General features: G+C 47.6%; 1 protein-coding gene across 1 annotated transcript in view; it reads left to right on the plus strand.

Moving 5' to 3' along the window:
- MYBPC3 (myosin binding protein C3) overlaps positions 1-18,625 on the plus strand; it is a 412,405-nt gene that overhangs the window by 331,131 nt on the left and 62,649 nt on the right. The window contains exon 28 of the mRNA XM_086959710.1: positions 6,105-6,193. Coding sequence (XP_086815836.1) covers positions 6,105-6,193 — 89 coding nt within the window. The remainder of the gene's footprint in view (positions 1-6,104; positions 6,194-18,625) is intronic.

Raw genomic sequence — 18,625 nt, forward strand, 5'->3', positions numbered from 1 at the left:
TGACATCCCTCAACACAACTTTATAGACAAGTCGGCCCTGACAGCTGATTCTGCAGGGACGTGGAGGGCGTGAGCATTATGGCACCACACCCCACCCACACCACAACAGAGTATGCATGCATAAATAAAGACACAACACAACGTTTGTTTGGGAAAAATATTGCTGCAGGTTTATTCCATACAAAAGTATGCAAATATGGTGGGTTATCTTACGGGCGATCCAAGGGCAGGCAGCTGTACCAACCTATGCTGCTCTGCCCGCCTGATGAGCCAAGCACTGTGAAGAATCCCATCAGCGCTACCCTTATGGGACTGACCCCTTACTGGATCACGTGACACATTGGTCCCTTATTACACACGCCCCTTTCAGGGTGTAGTAAGGCAAACCCCCGGTTGTTCAGACCCACAACCGCCCGAAGGACTAACGTAGCGCCGACTTAATTACTCCAGAACTATCCCCTGAGGCTCCTGGGATTTGTCTCTGGCACCCCTATTGTTCTCTTGCGGAGGTACCCTTCTTTACCCATATGCTTCCAGATCGCCCTGTAATTCCGCCACAGCTCTGGAGGCGGCCCCCGTCGCCTAAAGTGGACCCCACCAAAACAGTTCCTTTCTCACTGCAACCTGCAATTTCCCGGGCCTCTTTCATGTCCAATAGGAACAGATCCAAGCCCACCTGTGCCAAGTGCACCCCAACTTTGTCTACATAACCTTTGGTGCTCGCCCGGCATAGCTCATGCCTGATGAAGCCAAAGCCCTTGCTCTGCGAACTTGCGCATGTATCGGTTTATCCTTCGATGGGAATGTACCAGTGCCTCGCATGACCTGGAAGGATGCGATGGCCTCCCAGGAGGGAGCTCTACTGGTAAACATTACTATATTCCTTCAAGCTGATGTTACTCCCACGTCCTGCAACCTGTAGTTGCAGTCCTTCTAGCATTTCGTGCTTCCTAACACCTGTTTCCCCAATTATGGAACAGCAGCACACTTGCTTAGAAGACCGCTTCCACAGTCAGCCTATATACTCTGGCTATGCGGACGGGGCATTTCGTGCAACACTGAAGCGACCCGTAACTCGCCCTGGGAGCAGAGTGCACCTACTTTTGTTGAAGTTGACCAGAAATGTGCACAGCCCTTTGCGATTAATAAGCCCTGGCGAACAAGACTGTTCGCATGGCGCACACTATTGCCGTCACAGCAAACAATTGTAGTGACAGCTTACGCCACCTACCAGGATTGCTTAACTAAAGCTCGCTCACAGATACACACATACCTGCTAACCAGCTGTGACCCTTGATGCTTAACCCAACTAATGACCAAGTACTCGGTTATTTCTGGGAATATTGCCTCCCACAAGATAAGTCGCACGTGAGCATATGGCCTTACGTACTGGGCCGATGTGCAGTGTGTGCTCTAGAAATGTCAGCGATGGTGCTCCAATCACATTTCCAGACGATCTTGGAGCCACAGCACACATTCTGGCTTAACCAACTAACGTATGCCACCTGGATAACTTGCCGCTGCCAGATTTTATCTTAGCACCACCCTCTTGAGGTTACCGGTGCACAACGTCTACAGGTCTTGCCCCAACTCTAATTTATGCAGCTACCTGCAATGTACCCTTCTGCTCCTGTATGGGCCTGTATCTACCCTGTAACATTGCAAATCCCACTGCACTCACATTCTCTGGCAGTCCGGGGGAGGGGGAGAGGGGTCTTTTTAATTGGTTCTGCCACATTGCCTGGACTTAAAGCCGGCAAGCACCCCGTCTGACAGCAGACTATCTGCTGTGTCGCCCATGCAATGTACGCAACCTGGCACAAGACATCCCGCTCCATACCTCTGCTAACAGACCACCTTCCATGAGGCTGGAGTGAACGGATGTATCTTGTGCCTCTGACCATAAGAACCTTGGTTTGCTTTGGCAGGGATCACATTGTTGCCTGTCACTCTCAACATAGTGGCAACGTGCCGTTCTTTTGCATTCTACACTGCAGAGTGTGCCTGGTACGATCCTAGACGATGCGATGATGACCTTGTGTAGCATGGAACCCCTGGTCAAATAAGAGTGCCAACTCCAACTAATTCAACCTACACTTTGACAATGGGTGGAGACTTGCTCTCCCCAAACTTCTGCTGTTGTAACCCCGGTCACACCTCCTGTTCAGTTCAATGTAGTAATTTATGGCACTGACAACCACAAGGGCCTAATACTTGGCTGAATAAATGCAGCCCAGGGTGACCTTAAACAATCGGCTTGGTGTGGATGGGTGCCAACTTTACCTGGCTGAAGTGTAATCCCTTTGACAATCGCTCCTGACAAGATGTGCCGATGCAGGTAGCAGAAAGAGTTATCCAGCCCGCCCTAATTCCCGTCCCAGTTATCTGTGTACATTAGCGACAGATGCACGTTTGAACTGGTAGCTGATACTGTTACTGTTGGACAGGCCCCAGGAAGGGCTCGCTCCCTCCCCGCATGACAGAGCCCGGACACCGGCTCTCCAAGGGCTACCCGAAGAACAACCTCAACGACCCACAGAAGCGACCCGCAACCGTCCCATACGGGACGCCTGCTCCCGGACATCTCTGTATCACTGGCCCGGGCCACCGTCAGCACCATTGCCCGGGCCCAGCCGCCATCTTGGACACTGCACCACGAGGCCGCGTGGCCTCAGCTCGACCCCAACCCTGGGCCTGGCCAGGCCCCGACATCCCGGCACCACCATCCACCCAGGAGGTGAACGGACCACTTGGCAGGTCAATGGGAGAGAGGAGCATTGATGGCTCTCCCCCGCCAGGTGCCGATCGCCCCCAGCCTCCCCGGGCGCTGGCTCCACCCCCCTGCTGGGTGTCTGGACTCCCTCATCCCGGACCTCCCGACCTCCAAGTGCGAGGGTCCGGACATCAAAGGGCGCCAGACCTATAACTGGGGCAGCTCCAGAGCAGGAAGGCAGTTGTATCCTGGAGTCGAGAGACAGCTTGAAGAACTCATCCTTGACGGACTGCTGGTGCTGCCGCAGCCCTGCCTTGTGAACCATCGTCCTGCCTGCTGGCGCTGCCGCGGCCTTCTGCAACCTTCATCGTCGTCGGGACCTGCTGGCGCTGCCGCGGCCCCCTTTGCAACCTCCATCTTCGTCGGGACCTGCTGGCGCTGCCACGGCCCGTTGCAACCTTCATCCTCATCGGGACCTGCTGGCGCTGCCGCGGCCCGACCATCTAGAACGCCGAGCTCGAGGATTGTGAGCTACCCATCGCTCCATCTCAATACCAGATTGGTATCAAGACTGTCCCGCTACCCCCTTTCCCTTCCAGAGACTAGAATTGAGAGGATCCTCGTGTCCTGATCTCGTTGTACCGTAATACCTTGCTCAAGAACTATATATAAAAAGCGTTAACCTTAACCTTGTGTGGCGTCCATCTGTGGGGGGGAAGTTACTTGTCTGTACGATCGCTAGGAGACGGCTCTCCCCGGAGGCCTCTCCCCTTGTCCTCGGCCGACCCTCCAGGTCCCCGTCTAACAGTTACTTACGCGTGCAAACGCTCAGCTCAGAGCAGCTCGCTAGACAATGGTTTTCATTAAAAGGCGGTGCCAAACAGACCTCCAAGCACTTATGGCGGTACCTCAGAGTAGGGCTCTATTGCAACAGGCGCCCCATGCATCGGATACCGCCTCTGGCTGTAAGCCACTCAGTGCTACTGATGCCGAGACGCTTCCTGACCACCACCCAGCTCACTCGACACAATCCGCCCATGGCTGGGACTCAACAGTGCGGCGAAAGCACGAGGCATCCTAGCCTGACCTTAGCTCGTCAACAGACTCCCACGCAAGAGCCCTACACACACCGTGCGGCCTAAAACATCCTCCCTGTGGGGCGGCTGTGAATGGACTGCAAACAACCCCTAGGCATTCTCTACCAATGTTGTGAATGGAGTTTCTGGTTGGCTAAGCTATGCACCTAAGCCTGGCAGAACTCACCTCTCTGGTCAGGGGAAGGGAGTACACCATTAAGCTGCCACCTGCCCACCCCCTGGGCGGTTAGGCAGAGACTATGGCTCAGCCTAGAGGCCGTGTAAATGTAGCGTGCCAACCGCACCCCCACAGTGACCCACTATGCACCCACAGAGGAGACTCCATGCCAGGCTATTTTAATGACCCTTCGTATCATCCATCCCAGAGAGACTCAGTACTATCTGTCCCTTTTACCCGTGTGCCACCATGACACCCCCGGGAATCCATACCTCACTAGGGCCATCGGGCCACCGTCCTACAGCTGAGTTAGCACAACCCTGTAGTCGCTGGTAGGAACTGTACTTAGCATAACACATCACGCAGTAAAGACGGCGTGTCCAGCTCAAAGAGGATGCCAAGATGGCCGGTGGAGGCATAAATATCTCCCCACCTCCTCTCTGTGCCGGAAGTGACGCGTCTGGTAAGGGGACTCCACCTCGAGTCGAGTCGCTCATTATAGTGGGGGTGGGGAAGTGCCCAAATGGCACTAAAGGGGGCCGCCCGTTTAGGGTGGCCCCCTGCGGGTGCCGCGGGCAGCCGTAGAGGCCAGAGCTCCTAAAGCCAGCCGGACAGGGAAAACAGGACAGTGACGGGGATGGCGTGAGCCCCCTCCTGCTGCTCTGTCCCTTCTAAGCCTGTCTTAGAGGCCAGAGCTCCTAAAGCCAGCCGGACAGGGAAAACAGGGCAGTGACGGAGACGGCGTGAGCCCCTCCTGCTGCTCTGTCCCTTCTCCACCAGGGAAAACAGGGCAGTGGCGGCCTCTGCAGCTGTTTTCTGCAGAGAGATATCTGTGTGGGAAGGTTTTTGAGAACAGCTGGGAGCTGATCGAAGAATAGTTGAACATAATTCAGAGTGGTTTTAAGGCCTGGGCAAGTGGGCTCTGGCCCGGGTCCCCCCCCCCCCCTTTCGAGGGCCCGTGGTAGAGCCAGCTCTGTTCTGCAGAGAGCTTTGCACAGATATTCTTGGCCAGATTATTTTAAATACTGTTTTCCTTTAATTTATGTTTAATGTATGTAATGTATGAATCTCTGGCAGACATTTTGTTGAAAAACGAAATGTGTGTTTCATACAAAATCCATAAAAAATGTTTAATTTACATCAAAACAAGACCTCACATATGAGAAATGGGAGGGGGTCACAGAGATTATTTGCAGTAATACGAGAGCCCCTGCTGTGTTACAATATTCAAACACACGTCACTATCTCTGAATATTAGATATAAACACATTTAGACTTTGCACAGGTCTGCCTGTGCACCGCCTGGGACCTGCCAAAGGGGGCACCAAAGAGCTGAAAGTGGATCATAAATGTAAAGCTGTTCTGAACAGGGGCCCCTAAAAGTGTTAGGCCCAGGGCCCCCAAGATCCCTGCCCGGGATGAAAATAACCTTCACATCTGTATGAATGTTTGTGTACAGAGACGAGCACGAGCCCAGCATGCACTATGCAAGTTTCATTTGTCATATTTTGTATCTCTTATCTTCTTTGATAGACTTGTGTATAATATATTTGATATTTTGAATTGCCTTTGTGCGAAAGTAGCTTTAAATGCTGAAAGCAAAACATACCACAGGCTACAAACAGGTGCCGCAGTGCATTACTAATAGAAGACTGTGGGTACTATAAAAGCGCTTTAGAGCCATGGCAGCATCATATAGCACCCCCAAGCTCACTGACATCATTACACACAGTTGCGTTTATATGCAAACCTGTGGAGAGATCCAGAGACACACACTGCTGCACAACCCCCACCTACATCTTCAGTATGAGGTATGCACCAGCAGACACGCCTCAGCAAACATTGTGCCTTCATGTAATGCAACTGGTGCTATGTAAAGCGCTCTGATACCCGATTCGGGTCAAGTTCGGGCTACATAAAACTCTGTAAAAAGAAAAATAATGGGTAAGTCACGTGGTCTCACGAGCCCTTCTGGTGTGTCACAATTGTTCACATCCACCTACATCTTCAGAGTGAGGTACGCACAGACAGACACACCTCAGCATGCATGGGAGCGCAATGATGGGTAAGTCGTGTGGGCTCACGAGCCCTTCTGGTGTGTCACAATTGTTCACGCCCACATTTTTGTCTTTCACAGAGAAGCCCAAGATCTGGATGCCGCGGTACCTGAGGCAGAAACTTGTGAAGAAGGTGGGCGAGACGGTGAACATAGTGATTCCATTCCAGGTAATGCCCTTTTCGACACGTAAACACTTCCTTGTACAAACCACTTTACGACCAAACCCCTTCACAACTAAACACGTTCACAACCAAAACACTTCACAACCAAAGCATCACAACGAAACCACTTCACAATCAAACTACTTCACAACCAAACCACTTCACAACCAAAGCACTTCACAACCAAAGCACTTCACAACCAAACCACTTCACAACCAAACCACTTCACAACCAAACCACTTCACAAACAAACCACTTCACAACCTAACCACTTCACGACCATACCCCTTCACAATCAAACCGCTTCACGACCATACCCCTTCGCAACCAAACCACTTCACAACCAAACCACTTCACAACCAAACCCCTTCACGACCAAACCCCTTCACGACCAAACCCCTTCACGACCAAACCCCTTCACTACGAAACCACTTCACGGCGAAACCACTTCACAACCAAACCACTTCACAACCAAACCACTTCACAACCATACCCATTCGCCTCCAAATCACTTCAGAACCAAACCACTTCACAACCAAACCACTTTACAACCAAACCCCTTCAAGGCCAAACCCCTTCACAACCAAACTACTTCATGACCAAACCCCTTCACGACCAAACCCCTTCACGACCAAACCCCTTCACGACCAAACCCCTTCACGACCAAACCACTTCACGACCAAACCACTTCACTACCAAACCACTTCACAACCAAACGACTTCACAACCAAACGACTCCACAGCCAAACCACTTCACAACCAAACCACTTCACAACCAAACCACTTCACAACCAAACCACTTCACAACCAAACCACTTCACAACCAAACCTCTTCACAACCAAACCCCTTCACAACCAAACTACTTCACAACCAAACCACTTCACAACCAAACCACTTCACGACCAAACCACTTCACGACTAAACCACTTCACGACCAAACCCCTTCACAACCAAACTACTTCACGACCAAACCACTTCACGACCAAACCACTACACAACCAAACCACTTCACGACCAAACCGTTCACAACCAAACCACATTACAACCAAACCACTGCAAATCAAACCACTACAAATCAAACCACTTCACAACCAAACCTCTTCACAACCAAACCTCTTTACAACCAAACTACTTCACAACCAAACTACTTTACAACCAAACTACTTCACAACCAATCCCCTTCACAACTAAACCCGTTCACAACAAAAACCACATCACAAACAAACCACTTCACAACCAAACCACTTCACAACCAAACCCCTTCACAACCAAACGACTTCACTACCATACCCCTTCACGACCAAACCACTTCATGACCAAACCACTTCACAACCAAACCACTTCACAACCAAACCACTTCACAACCAAACCACTTCACAATCAAACCACTTCACGAATAAACCACTTCACAAATAAACCACTTCACAAATAAACCACTTCACGACCAAACCACTTAATGACCAATCCACTTAATGACCAAACCACTTCATGACCAAACCACTTCATGACCAAGCCACTTCCCAACCAAACCACTTCCCAAACAAACCACTTCACGACTATACCCCGTCACGACTAAACCACTGCACAACCAAATCTGTTCACAAGCAAACCACATCACAACCAAACCACTTCAAATCAAACCACTTCACTACTAAATTATTTCACGACCAAACCCCTTCACAACTAAACCCATTCACAACCACACCACTTCACAACCAACCCACTTCACAACCAAACCACTTCACACACAAACTACTTCACAACTAAACTACTTCACAACCAAATCCCTTCACAACCAAACCCCTTCACCACCAAACCCCTTCACCACCAAACCCCTTCACCACCAAACCCCTTCACCACCAAACTGCTTCACAACCAAAACCACTTCACAATCAGACTGCTTCATAATCAGACCGCTTCATGACAAAACCCCCTCACAACCAAACTACTTCACAACCAAACTACTTCACGACTAAACTACTTCACAACCAAACCACTTCACAACCAAACCACTTCACAACCAAACCACTTCACAACCAAACCACTTCACGACCAAACCACTTCACGACCAAACCACTTCACAACCAAACCACTTCACGACCAAACCACTTAACGACCAAACCCCTTCACAACCAAACCCCTTCACAACCAAACTACTTCATGGCCAAACTACTTCATGACCAAACTACTTCATGACCAAACCAATTCACAACCAAACCACTTCGTGACCAAACCACTTCACAACCAAACCACTTCACAATCAAACCACTTCACGAGCAAACCACTTAACGACCAAACCCCTTCACAACCAAACCCCTTCACAACCAAACCCCTTCACAACCAAACTACTTCACTACCAAACCACTTCACAACCAAACCCGTTCACAACCAAACCACATAACAACCAAACCACTGCAAATCAAACCACTACAAATCAAACCACTTCACAACCAAACCTCTTCATAACCAATCCCCTTCACAACTAAACCCGTTCACAACAAAAACCACTTAACAACCAAACCACTTCACAACCAAACGACTTCACAACCAAACAACTTCACAACCAAACGACTTCACAACCATACCCCTTCACGACCAAACCTCTTCATGACCAAACCACTTCACAACCAAACCACTTCACAACCAAACCACTTCACAATCAAACCACTTCACGAATAAACCACTTCACGACCAAACCACTTAATGACCAAACCACTTCATGACCAAGCCACTTCCCAACCAAACCACTTCACGACTATACCCCTTCACGACCAAACCACTGCACAACCAAATCCGTTTACAAGCAAACCACTTCAAATCAAACCACTTCACAACTAAATTATTTCACGACCAAACCCCTTCACAACTAAACCCATTCACAACCACACCACTTCACAACGAACCCACTTCACAACCAAACCACTTCACACACAAACTACTTCACAACCAAACTACTTCACAACGAAATCCCTTCACAACGAAATCCCTTCACCACCAAACCCCTTAACCACCAAACCCCTTCACCACCAAACCCCTTCACCACCAAACTGCTTCACAACCAAAACCACTTAACAATCCGACTGCTTTACAATGAGACCGCTTCATGACAAAACCCCCTCACAACCAAACTACTTCACAACCAAACTACTTCACAACCAAACTACTTCACGACCAAACTACTTCACGACCAAACCACTTCACCACCAAACCACTTCACCACCAAACCACTTCACCACCAAACCACTTAATGATCAAACCCCTTCACAACCAAACCCCTTCACAACCAAACTACTTCACGACCAAACTACTTCATGACCAAACCAATTCACAACCAAACCACTTTGTGACCAAACCACTTCACAACCAAACCACTTCACGACCAAACCACTTCACGGCCAAACCACTTCACGACCAAACCACTTAACGATCAAACCCCTTCACAACCAAACCCCTTCACAACCAAACCCCTTCACAACCAAACTACTTCATGACCAAACCAATTCACAACCAAACCACTTCGTGACCAAACCACTTCACAACCAAACCACTTCACAATCAAACCACTTCACGAGCAAACCACTTCACGACCAAACCCCTTCACAACCAAGCCCCTTCACAACCAAACAACTTCACGGCCAAACCACTTCACAACCAAACCCGTTCACAACCAAACCACATTACAACCAAACCACTGCAAATCAAACCACTACAAATCAAACCACTTCACAACCAAACCTCTTTACAACCAAACCTCTTAATAACCAAACTACTTCACAACCAAACTACTTTATAACCAAACTACTTCACAACCAATCCCCTTCACAACTAAACCCGTTCACAACAAAAACCACTTCACACCCAAACCATTTCACAACCAAACCACTTCACAACCAAACCACTTCACAACCAAACCCCTTCACAACCAAACGACTTCACAACCATACCCCTTCACGACCAAACCACTTCATGACCAAACCACTTCACAACCAAACCACTTCACAACCAAACCACTTCACAATCAAACCACTTCATGAATAAACCACTTCACGCCCAAACCACTTAATGACAAAACCACTTCTTAACCAAGCCACTTCCCAACCATACCACTTCACGACTATACCCCTTCACGACCAAACCACTGCACAACCAAATCCGTTCACAAGCAAACCACATCACAACCAAACCACTTCAAATCAAACCACTTCACAACTAAATTATTTCACGACCAAACCCCTTCACAACTAAACCCATTCACAACCACACCACTTCACAACCAACCCACTTCACAACCAAACAACTTCACACACAAACTACTTCACAACCAAATCCCTTCACAATCCGACTGCTTCACAATCAGACCGCTTCATGACAAAACCCCCTCACAACCAAACTACTACACAACCAAACTACTTCACAACCAAACCACTTCACAACCAAACCCCTTCACGACCAAACCCCTTCACGACCAAACCCCTTCACGACCAAACCCCTTCACTACGAAACCACTTCACGGCGAAACCACTTCACAACCAAACCACTTCACAACCAAACCACTTCACAACCATACCCATTCGCCTCCAAATCACTTCAGAACCAAACCACTTCACAACCAAACCACTTTACAACCAAACCCCTTCAAGGCCAAACCCCTTCACAACCAAACTACTTCATGACCAAACCCCTTCACGACCAAACCCCTTCACGACCAAACCCCTTCACGACCAAACCCCTTCACGACCAAACCACTTCACGACCAAACCACTTCACTACCAAACCACTTCACAACCAAATGACTTCACAACCAAACGACTCCACAGCCAAACCACTTCACAACCAAACCACTTCACAACAAAACCACTTCACAACCAAACCACTTCACAACCAAACCACTTCACAACCAAACCTCTTCACAACCAAACCCCTTCACAACCAAACTACTTCACAACCAAACCACTTCACAACCAAACCACTTCACGACCAAACCACTTCACGACTAAACCACTTCACGACCAAACCCCTTCACAACCAAACTACTTCACGACCAAACCACTTCACGACCAAACCACTACACAACCAAACCACTTCACGACCAAACCGTTCACAACCAAACCACATTACAACCAAACCACTGCAAATCAAACCACTACAAATCAAACCACTTCACAACCAAACCTCTTCACAACCAAACCTCTTTACAACCAAACTACTTCACAACCAAACTACTTTACAACCAAACTACTTCACAACCAATCCCCTTCACAACTAAACCCGTTCACAACAAAAACCACATCACAAACAAACCACTTCACAACCAAACCACTTCACAACCAAACCCCTTCACAACCAAACGACTTCACTACCATACCCCTTCACGACCAAACCACTTCATGACCAAACCACTTCACAACCAAACCACTTCACAACCAAACCACTTCACAACCAAACCACTTCACAATCAAACCACTTCACGAATAAACCACTTCACAAATAAACCACTTCACAAATAAACCACTTCACGACCAAACCACTTAATGACCAATCCACTTAATGACCAAACCACTTCATGACCAAACCACTTCATGACCAAGCCACTTCCCAACCAAACCACTTCCCAAACAAACCACTTCACGACTATACCCCGTCACGACTAAACCACTGCACAACCAAATCTGTTCACAAGCAAACCACATCACAACCAAACCACTTCAAATCAAACCACTTCACTACTAAATTATTTCACGACCAAACCCCTTCACAACTAAACCCATTCACAACCACACCACTTCACAACCAACCCACTTCACAACCAAACCACTTCACACACAAACTACTTCACAACTAAACTACTTCACAACCAAATCCCTTCACAACCAAACCCCTTCACCACCAAACCCCTTCACCACCAAACCCCTTCACCACCAAACCCCTTCACCACCAAACTGCTTCACAACCAAAACCACTTCACAATCAGACTGCTTCATAATCAGACCGCTTCATGACAAAACCCCCTCACAACCAAACTACTTCACAACCAAACTACTTCACGACCAAACTACTTCACAACCAAACCACTTCACAACCAAACCACTTCACAACCAAACCACTTCACAACCAAACCACTTCACGACCAAACCACTTCACGACCAAACCACTTCACAACCAAACCACTTCACGACCAAACCACTTAACGACCAAACCCCTTCACAACCAAACCCCTTCACAACCAAACTACTTCATGGCCAAACTACTTCATGACCAAACTACTTCATGACCAAACCAATTCACAACCAAACCACTTCGTGACCAAACCACTTCACAACCAAACCACTTCACAATCAAACCACTTCACGAGCAAACCACTTAACGACCAAACCCCTTCACAACCAAACCCCTTCACAACCAAACCCCTTCACAACCAAACTACTTCACTACCAAACCACTTCACAACCAAACCCGTTCACAACCAAACCACATAACAACCAAACCACTGCAAATCAAACCACTACAAATCAAACCACTTCACAACCAAACCTCTTCATAACCAATCCCCTTCACAACTAAACCCGTTCACAACAAAAACCACTTAACAACCAAACCACTTCACAACCAAACGACTTCACAACCAAACAACTTCACAACCAAACGACTTCACAACCATACCCCTTCACGACCAAACCTCTTCATGACCAAACCACTTCACAACCAAACCACTTCACAACCAAACCACTTCACAATCAAACCACTTCACGAATAAACCACTTCACGACCAAACCACTTAATGACCAAACCACTTCATGACCAAGCCACTTCCCAACCAAACCACTTCACGACTATACCCCTTCACGACCAAACCACTGCACAACCAAATCCGTTTACAAGCAAACCACTTCAAATCAAACCACTTCACAACTAAATTATTTCACGACCAAACCCCTTCACAACTAAACCCATTCACAACCACACCACTTCACAACGAACCCACTTCACAACCAAACCACTTCACACACAAACTACTTCACAACCAAACTACTTCACAACGAAATCCCTTCACAACGAAATCCCTTCACCACCAAACCCCTTAACCACCAAACCCCTTCACCACCAAACCCCTTCACCACCAAACTGCTTCACAACCAAAACCACTTAACAATCCGACTGCTTTACAATGAGACCGCTTCATGACAAAACCCCCTCACAACCAAACTACTTCACAACCAAACTACTTCACAACCAAACTACTTCACGACCAAACTACTTCACGACCAAACCACTTCACCACCAAACCACTTCACCACCAAACCACTTCACCACCAAACCACTTAATGATCAAACCCCTTCACAACCAAACCCCTTCACAACCAAACTACTTCACGACCAAACTACTTCATGACCAAACCAATTCACAACCAAACCACTTTGTGACCAAACCACTTCACAACCAAACCACTTCACGACCAAACCACTTCACGGCCAAACCACTTCACGACCAAACCACTTAACGATCAAACCCCTTCACAACCAAACCCCTTCACAACCAAACCCCTTCACAACCAAACTACTTCATGACCAAACCAATTCACAACCAAACCACTTCGTGACCAAACCACTTCACAACCAAACCACTTCACAATCAAACCACTTCACGAGCAAACCACTTCACGACCAAACCCCTTCACAACCAAGCCCCTTCACAACCAAACAACTTCACGGCCAAACCACTTCACAACCAAACCCGTTCACAACCAAACCACATTACAACCAAACCACTGCAAATCAAACCACTACAAATCAAACCACTTCACAACCAAACCTCTTTACAACCAAACCTCTTAATAACCAAACTACTTCACAACCAAACTACTTTATAACCAAACTACTTCACAACCAATCCCCTTCACAACTAAACCCGTTCACAACAAAAACCACTTCACACCCAAACCATTTCACAACCAAACCACTTCACAACCAAACCACTTCACAACCAAACCCCTTCACAACCAAACGACTTCACAACCATACCCCTTCACGACCAAACCACTTCATGACCAAACCACTTCACAACCAAACCACTTCACAACCAAACCACTTCACAATCAAACCACTTCATGAATAAACCACTTCACGCCCAAACCACTTAATGACAAAACCACTTCTTAACCAAGCCACTTCCCAACCATACCACTTCACGACTATACCCCTTCACGACCAAACCACTGCACAACCAAATCCGTTCACAAGCAAACCACATCACAACCAAACCACTTCAAATCAAACCACTTCACAACTAAATTATTTCACGACCAAACCCCTTCACAACTAAACCCATTCACAACCACACCACTTCACAACCAACCCACTTCACAACCAAACAACTTCACACACAAACTACTTCACAACCAAATCCCTTCACAATCCGACTGCTTCACAATCAGACCGCTTCATGACAAAACCCCCTCACAACCAAACTACTACACAACCAAACTACTTCACAACCAAACTACTTCACGACCAAACTACTTCACGATCAAACTACTTCTCGACCAAACTACTTCACGACCAAACCACTTCACGACCAAACCACTTCACGGCCAAACCACTTCACGGCCAAACCACTTCATGACCAAACCACTTCACGACCAAACCACTTAACGATCAAACCCCTTCACAACCAAACCCCTTCACAGCCAAACTACTTCACGACCAAACTACTTCATGACCAAACCAATTCACAACCAAACCACTTCGTGACCAAACCACTTCACAACCAAACCACTTCACAATCAAACCACTTCACGACCAAACCACTTCACGACCAAACCACTTCACAACCAAACCCCTTCACAACCAAACTACTTCACGACCAAACCACTTAATGACCAAACCACTTCATGACCAAACCACTTCATGACCAAGCCACTTCCCAACCAAACCACTTCACGACTATACCCCTTCACGACCAAACCACTTCACGACCAAACCACTTAACAATCAAACCCCTTCACAACCAAACCCCTTCACAACCAAACTACTTCACGACCAAACTACTTCACGACCAAACTACTTCATGACCAAACCAATTCACAACCAAACCCTTCACAACCAAACAACTTCACAACCAAACCACTCCACACCCAAACCACTTACAACCAAACCACTTCACACCCTCTGTGCTCCATGTTCCAACCCTTTCCAACCAAACTCCCTAATGGCCTATATGCTTAACAGTAAAACCTGTTCACAACCAAGCTCCTTCACAACCTATCTGCTCCAAGATTGATCTCTTCACAAACAACCCCTTTCACAATCAAACCCCTTCAGAACCAAACCCCATCACAACCTGTCTGCTTCATGATCCAACTCCTTCACAACTAAACCCATTTCCAACCAAACCACTTAACACTCAAACCCCTTCACAAACAGACCCATTTATGACAAAACCCCTTCACAACAAGACTGATTCATAACCAAACCCATTTACAATCTTGCCCTTTTTATTATCCAAACTGATTTGCACCAACCCCTATTCATACCCAAGCTGTTTGGCAGCCCATTCCTTCCTCTTGGGAACCCCTGATCCACCCAACCCCTTCACAACCCGGCCCAGAAATAGTGGTGCTCTATAATTGGAACCAGTCAGTTAGCACTGCCCCGGGGTCCTGCATTCTTGGTGTCTTCATTTGTGGAGGGGCTGTAATCAGGCTCCACACCATAGAGTGGGAGGCTCTTCCTGTGATTTGGGACAATTGTGTAAATCCATGGATAACAAATTGTTATAGTAGCGTGCAGAATGTTCAGCATTAGTCATGCGTCAATTATATGCATGAAATACATAAGTGGAACAAACTGTCTAAAGTGACACCGTGTTCAAAGGATAACTGTTAGACCTGGCATGGTTTCACCCTAACTTTTTGCCTTCAGACCTCCTGTTTTTGCTGACTTAGACTTTGATGGCCTTAGGACTCTGCCCACTTTACCGCTGCTAACCTGTATAACGTGCTTGTGCTATTTCCCGGAAGCCTGGTCACACTGGCTTATACCCAATTGGCATATCTGATGTACGTGTAAGTCCTCAGTAAAGTGCCAGTACATTGGCCCAGGGCCTGTTAATTTTTACATGCTACTATTGGGTCTTCACCACTGCTTGTACCACCCACTTAAGCAGCCCTTTAAACATGTCTCTGTTCTGCCACTGAGGAGCCAGTGAGTGCAATTTAAACTGCCATTTCAACATGTTATGTTATGTTACATAAATTTGTGGCGTGCACAGCTACTCATGAGTATCTCGGTGCGGAACCTAGCAGGGGAGAAAATGGAGTCCCAGAAGGAGAATAGATGAGTTTTCAGTTTCCTCTTGAACACAGCAGGGTCCTGGATAGTGGGTGAAGCAAGAGGAAGGGCGTTCCAAGCAGCCGCCGCCTTCACCGTAAAAGAAATGACCCCTATTCTCTGAAGCTTAAAGCGAGGGATCAGAGCATAGCAAAGGGACGAGGACCTCAAAGGACGCGCAGGAACATTAAAGGAAAAACACCTCTGTAAATAGAGAGGACCACAATCATGCAGGGCGCGGTGGACCAAAATCAAGGATTTAAATTTAACTCGCTCCAACATGGGGAGCCAATGAAGGGAGCGTAGCTGGTGCCGGACACTGATTCTAGCCGGGATACCCAACAAAAGTCGAGCTGCTGTATTCTGAACCACCTGCAGTTTTTTCAGCAGGTACCCAGGCACACCAAATAGAGGGCATTCGCATAGTCCAACCTTGACAAGATAAGCGCACAGTTGACAGTTTTCCTTGCTCCTAGAGGGAGTAGGGGTAAAAATCTTCTGAGGGTTTTAAGCAGGCCAAAACAGCATCCAGCCAGCTTGTTAATGTGTGTCGAGAAGGAAAGACGTTCGTCACACCAAACCCCCCAGTTTTTTGTAGCATTCCCTGATGTGGTGGGGGAGGGAAACTCAGGGGGCCAGAGCTGCTCTCTAAAATTAAGGGGGAATTTGCCAAAGAGCAGAACCTCCAATTTTAATTCATAACATTTGAGATGCGCCTCAGCCAGCCATTTAAAAATGGAGGACAGGCAATGTTGAATCAGTAATAACATGTCCACCTCTTTATACCAGGTAAAAAGCAGCTGGGTTTCATCTGCATATGCCATCACCTTAGCCCCCAACTCCTCCGCCAGATAGATCAGCGAGGTCACATATATTTTAAACAGAAGGGGGCTAAGGGAGGAACCCTGTGGAACCCCGGTTGTTACGGGTTGAGGGGAGGAGGAGGCTGGTGGGATCCAGATCTGCTCAGCCCGCCCATCCAGAAATGACCGAAACCAATTCCACACGACGCCTGACAGACCGATCTTAGCCAGATGTGAGTGAAGGAGTACGTGTGGGACCGTGCCGAACGCCGCCGAGAGGTCAAGCAGAATTAATGCTGCTCCTCCGCCGGCATCCAAGCACTCACAGATGGCTTCAGCCTCCTCCACCAGCACGGTTTCTGTGCTGTGAGATGCCCTGAGCCCTGATTGAGCAGGGTGCAGGAGCATCTCTCTTTCCACAAAGGCCGTCAACTGCTTATTGACCACCTTCTCACACACCTTCACCACAGTAGGAAGGAGGGATATAGGTCGGTAGTTCCCTTGGCAGAGGGGGTCCAGCCACAGCTTTTTTAGAAGAGGAAGGATCTTAGCCTCCTTCCACGACCGAGGGACCACCCCTTTCTGAAGATACAGATTGATAATGGTATTAACCTCCATGGTGGTAACCTCAGCAACTGCTGCCAGTGTCCTTGCTGGACAGGGGTCCGAAGGTGAACCTGACTTCAGACCCTTCAGAATTTTATGACACTCCAATGGGTCCACTGTGCTGAATGCGGACCAGGTGGAGACTGAACCAGCAGAGTGAGATTCCAAAGGTCTCTCCATAGTGCTATTGCAAGGAGTAAATGCTGTTTGGATAGCCCAAATCTTTTCTCTAAAACAGCAGGAAAGGGTGCTACACCAAAAAGGTGAAGAAAGCGGCACACTTGCTTGAGCCATTGCGGACATGAAGCTCTGAACAACAGCAAAAATTTCCTTAGGGCTGGTGCTGGCTGAAAATGGGAAAATAAACTTTTTTCAGGCCCAAACCGTCCTTTTTAATACATATAAGTCACCCCACAGGGTAGGCCCTGGACAGCCTAGAGGGCATGATGTAATATATTTAAAAAGTTGGGCATGTGCCTTTAGGTTTTACATGTCCTGGTATTGAAAAACGCTTAAATTCGTTTTTCACTGCTACAAGGCCTCTCTCTCCCATAGGATAATGTTGGAGTTACCTTATTACATTTTATAAGTGTAATTTCCAAATAGGAAGAGAGGACCAGATCATGTTTGGAATGTCTGGAATCACAATTTAAAATCCTTACTTATGGTGAAGTCGGATTTTAAATTGAAATTCTGAAAATG

This window comes from Lissotriton vulgaris, chromosome 2_2, assembly GCF_964263255.1.
Source record: "Lissotriton vulgaris chromosome 2_2, aLisVul1.2, whole genome shotgun sequence".
Taxonomy (NCBI): domain Eukaryota; kingdom Metazoa; phylum Chordata; class Amphibia; order Caudata; family Salamandridae; genus Lissotriton; species Lissotriton vulgaris.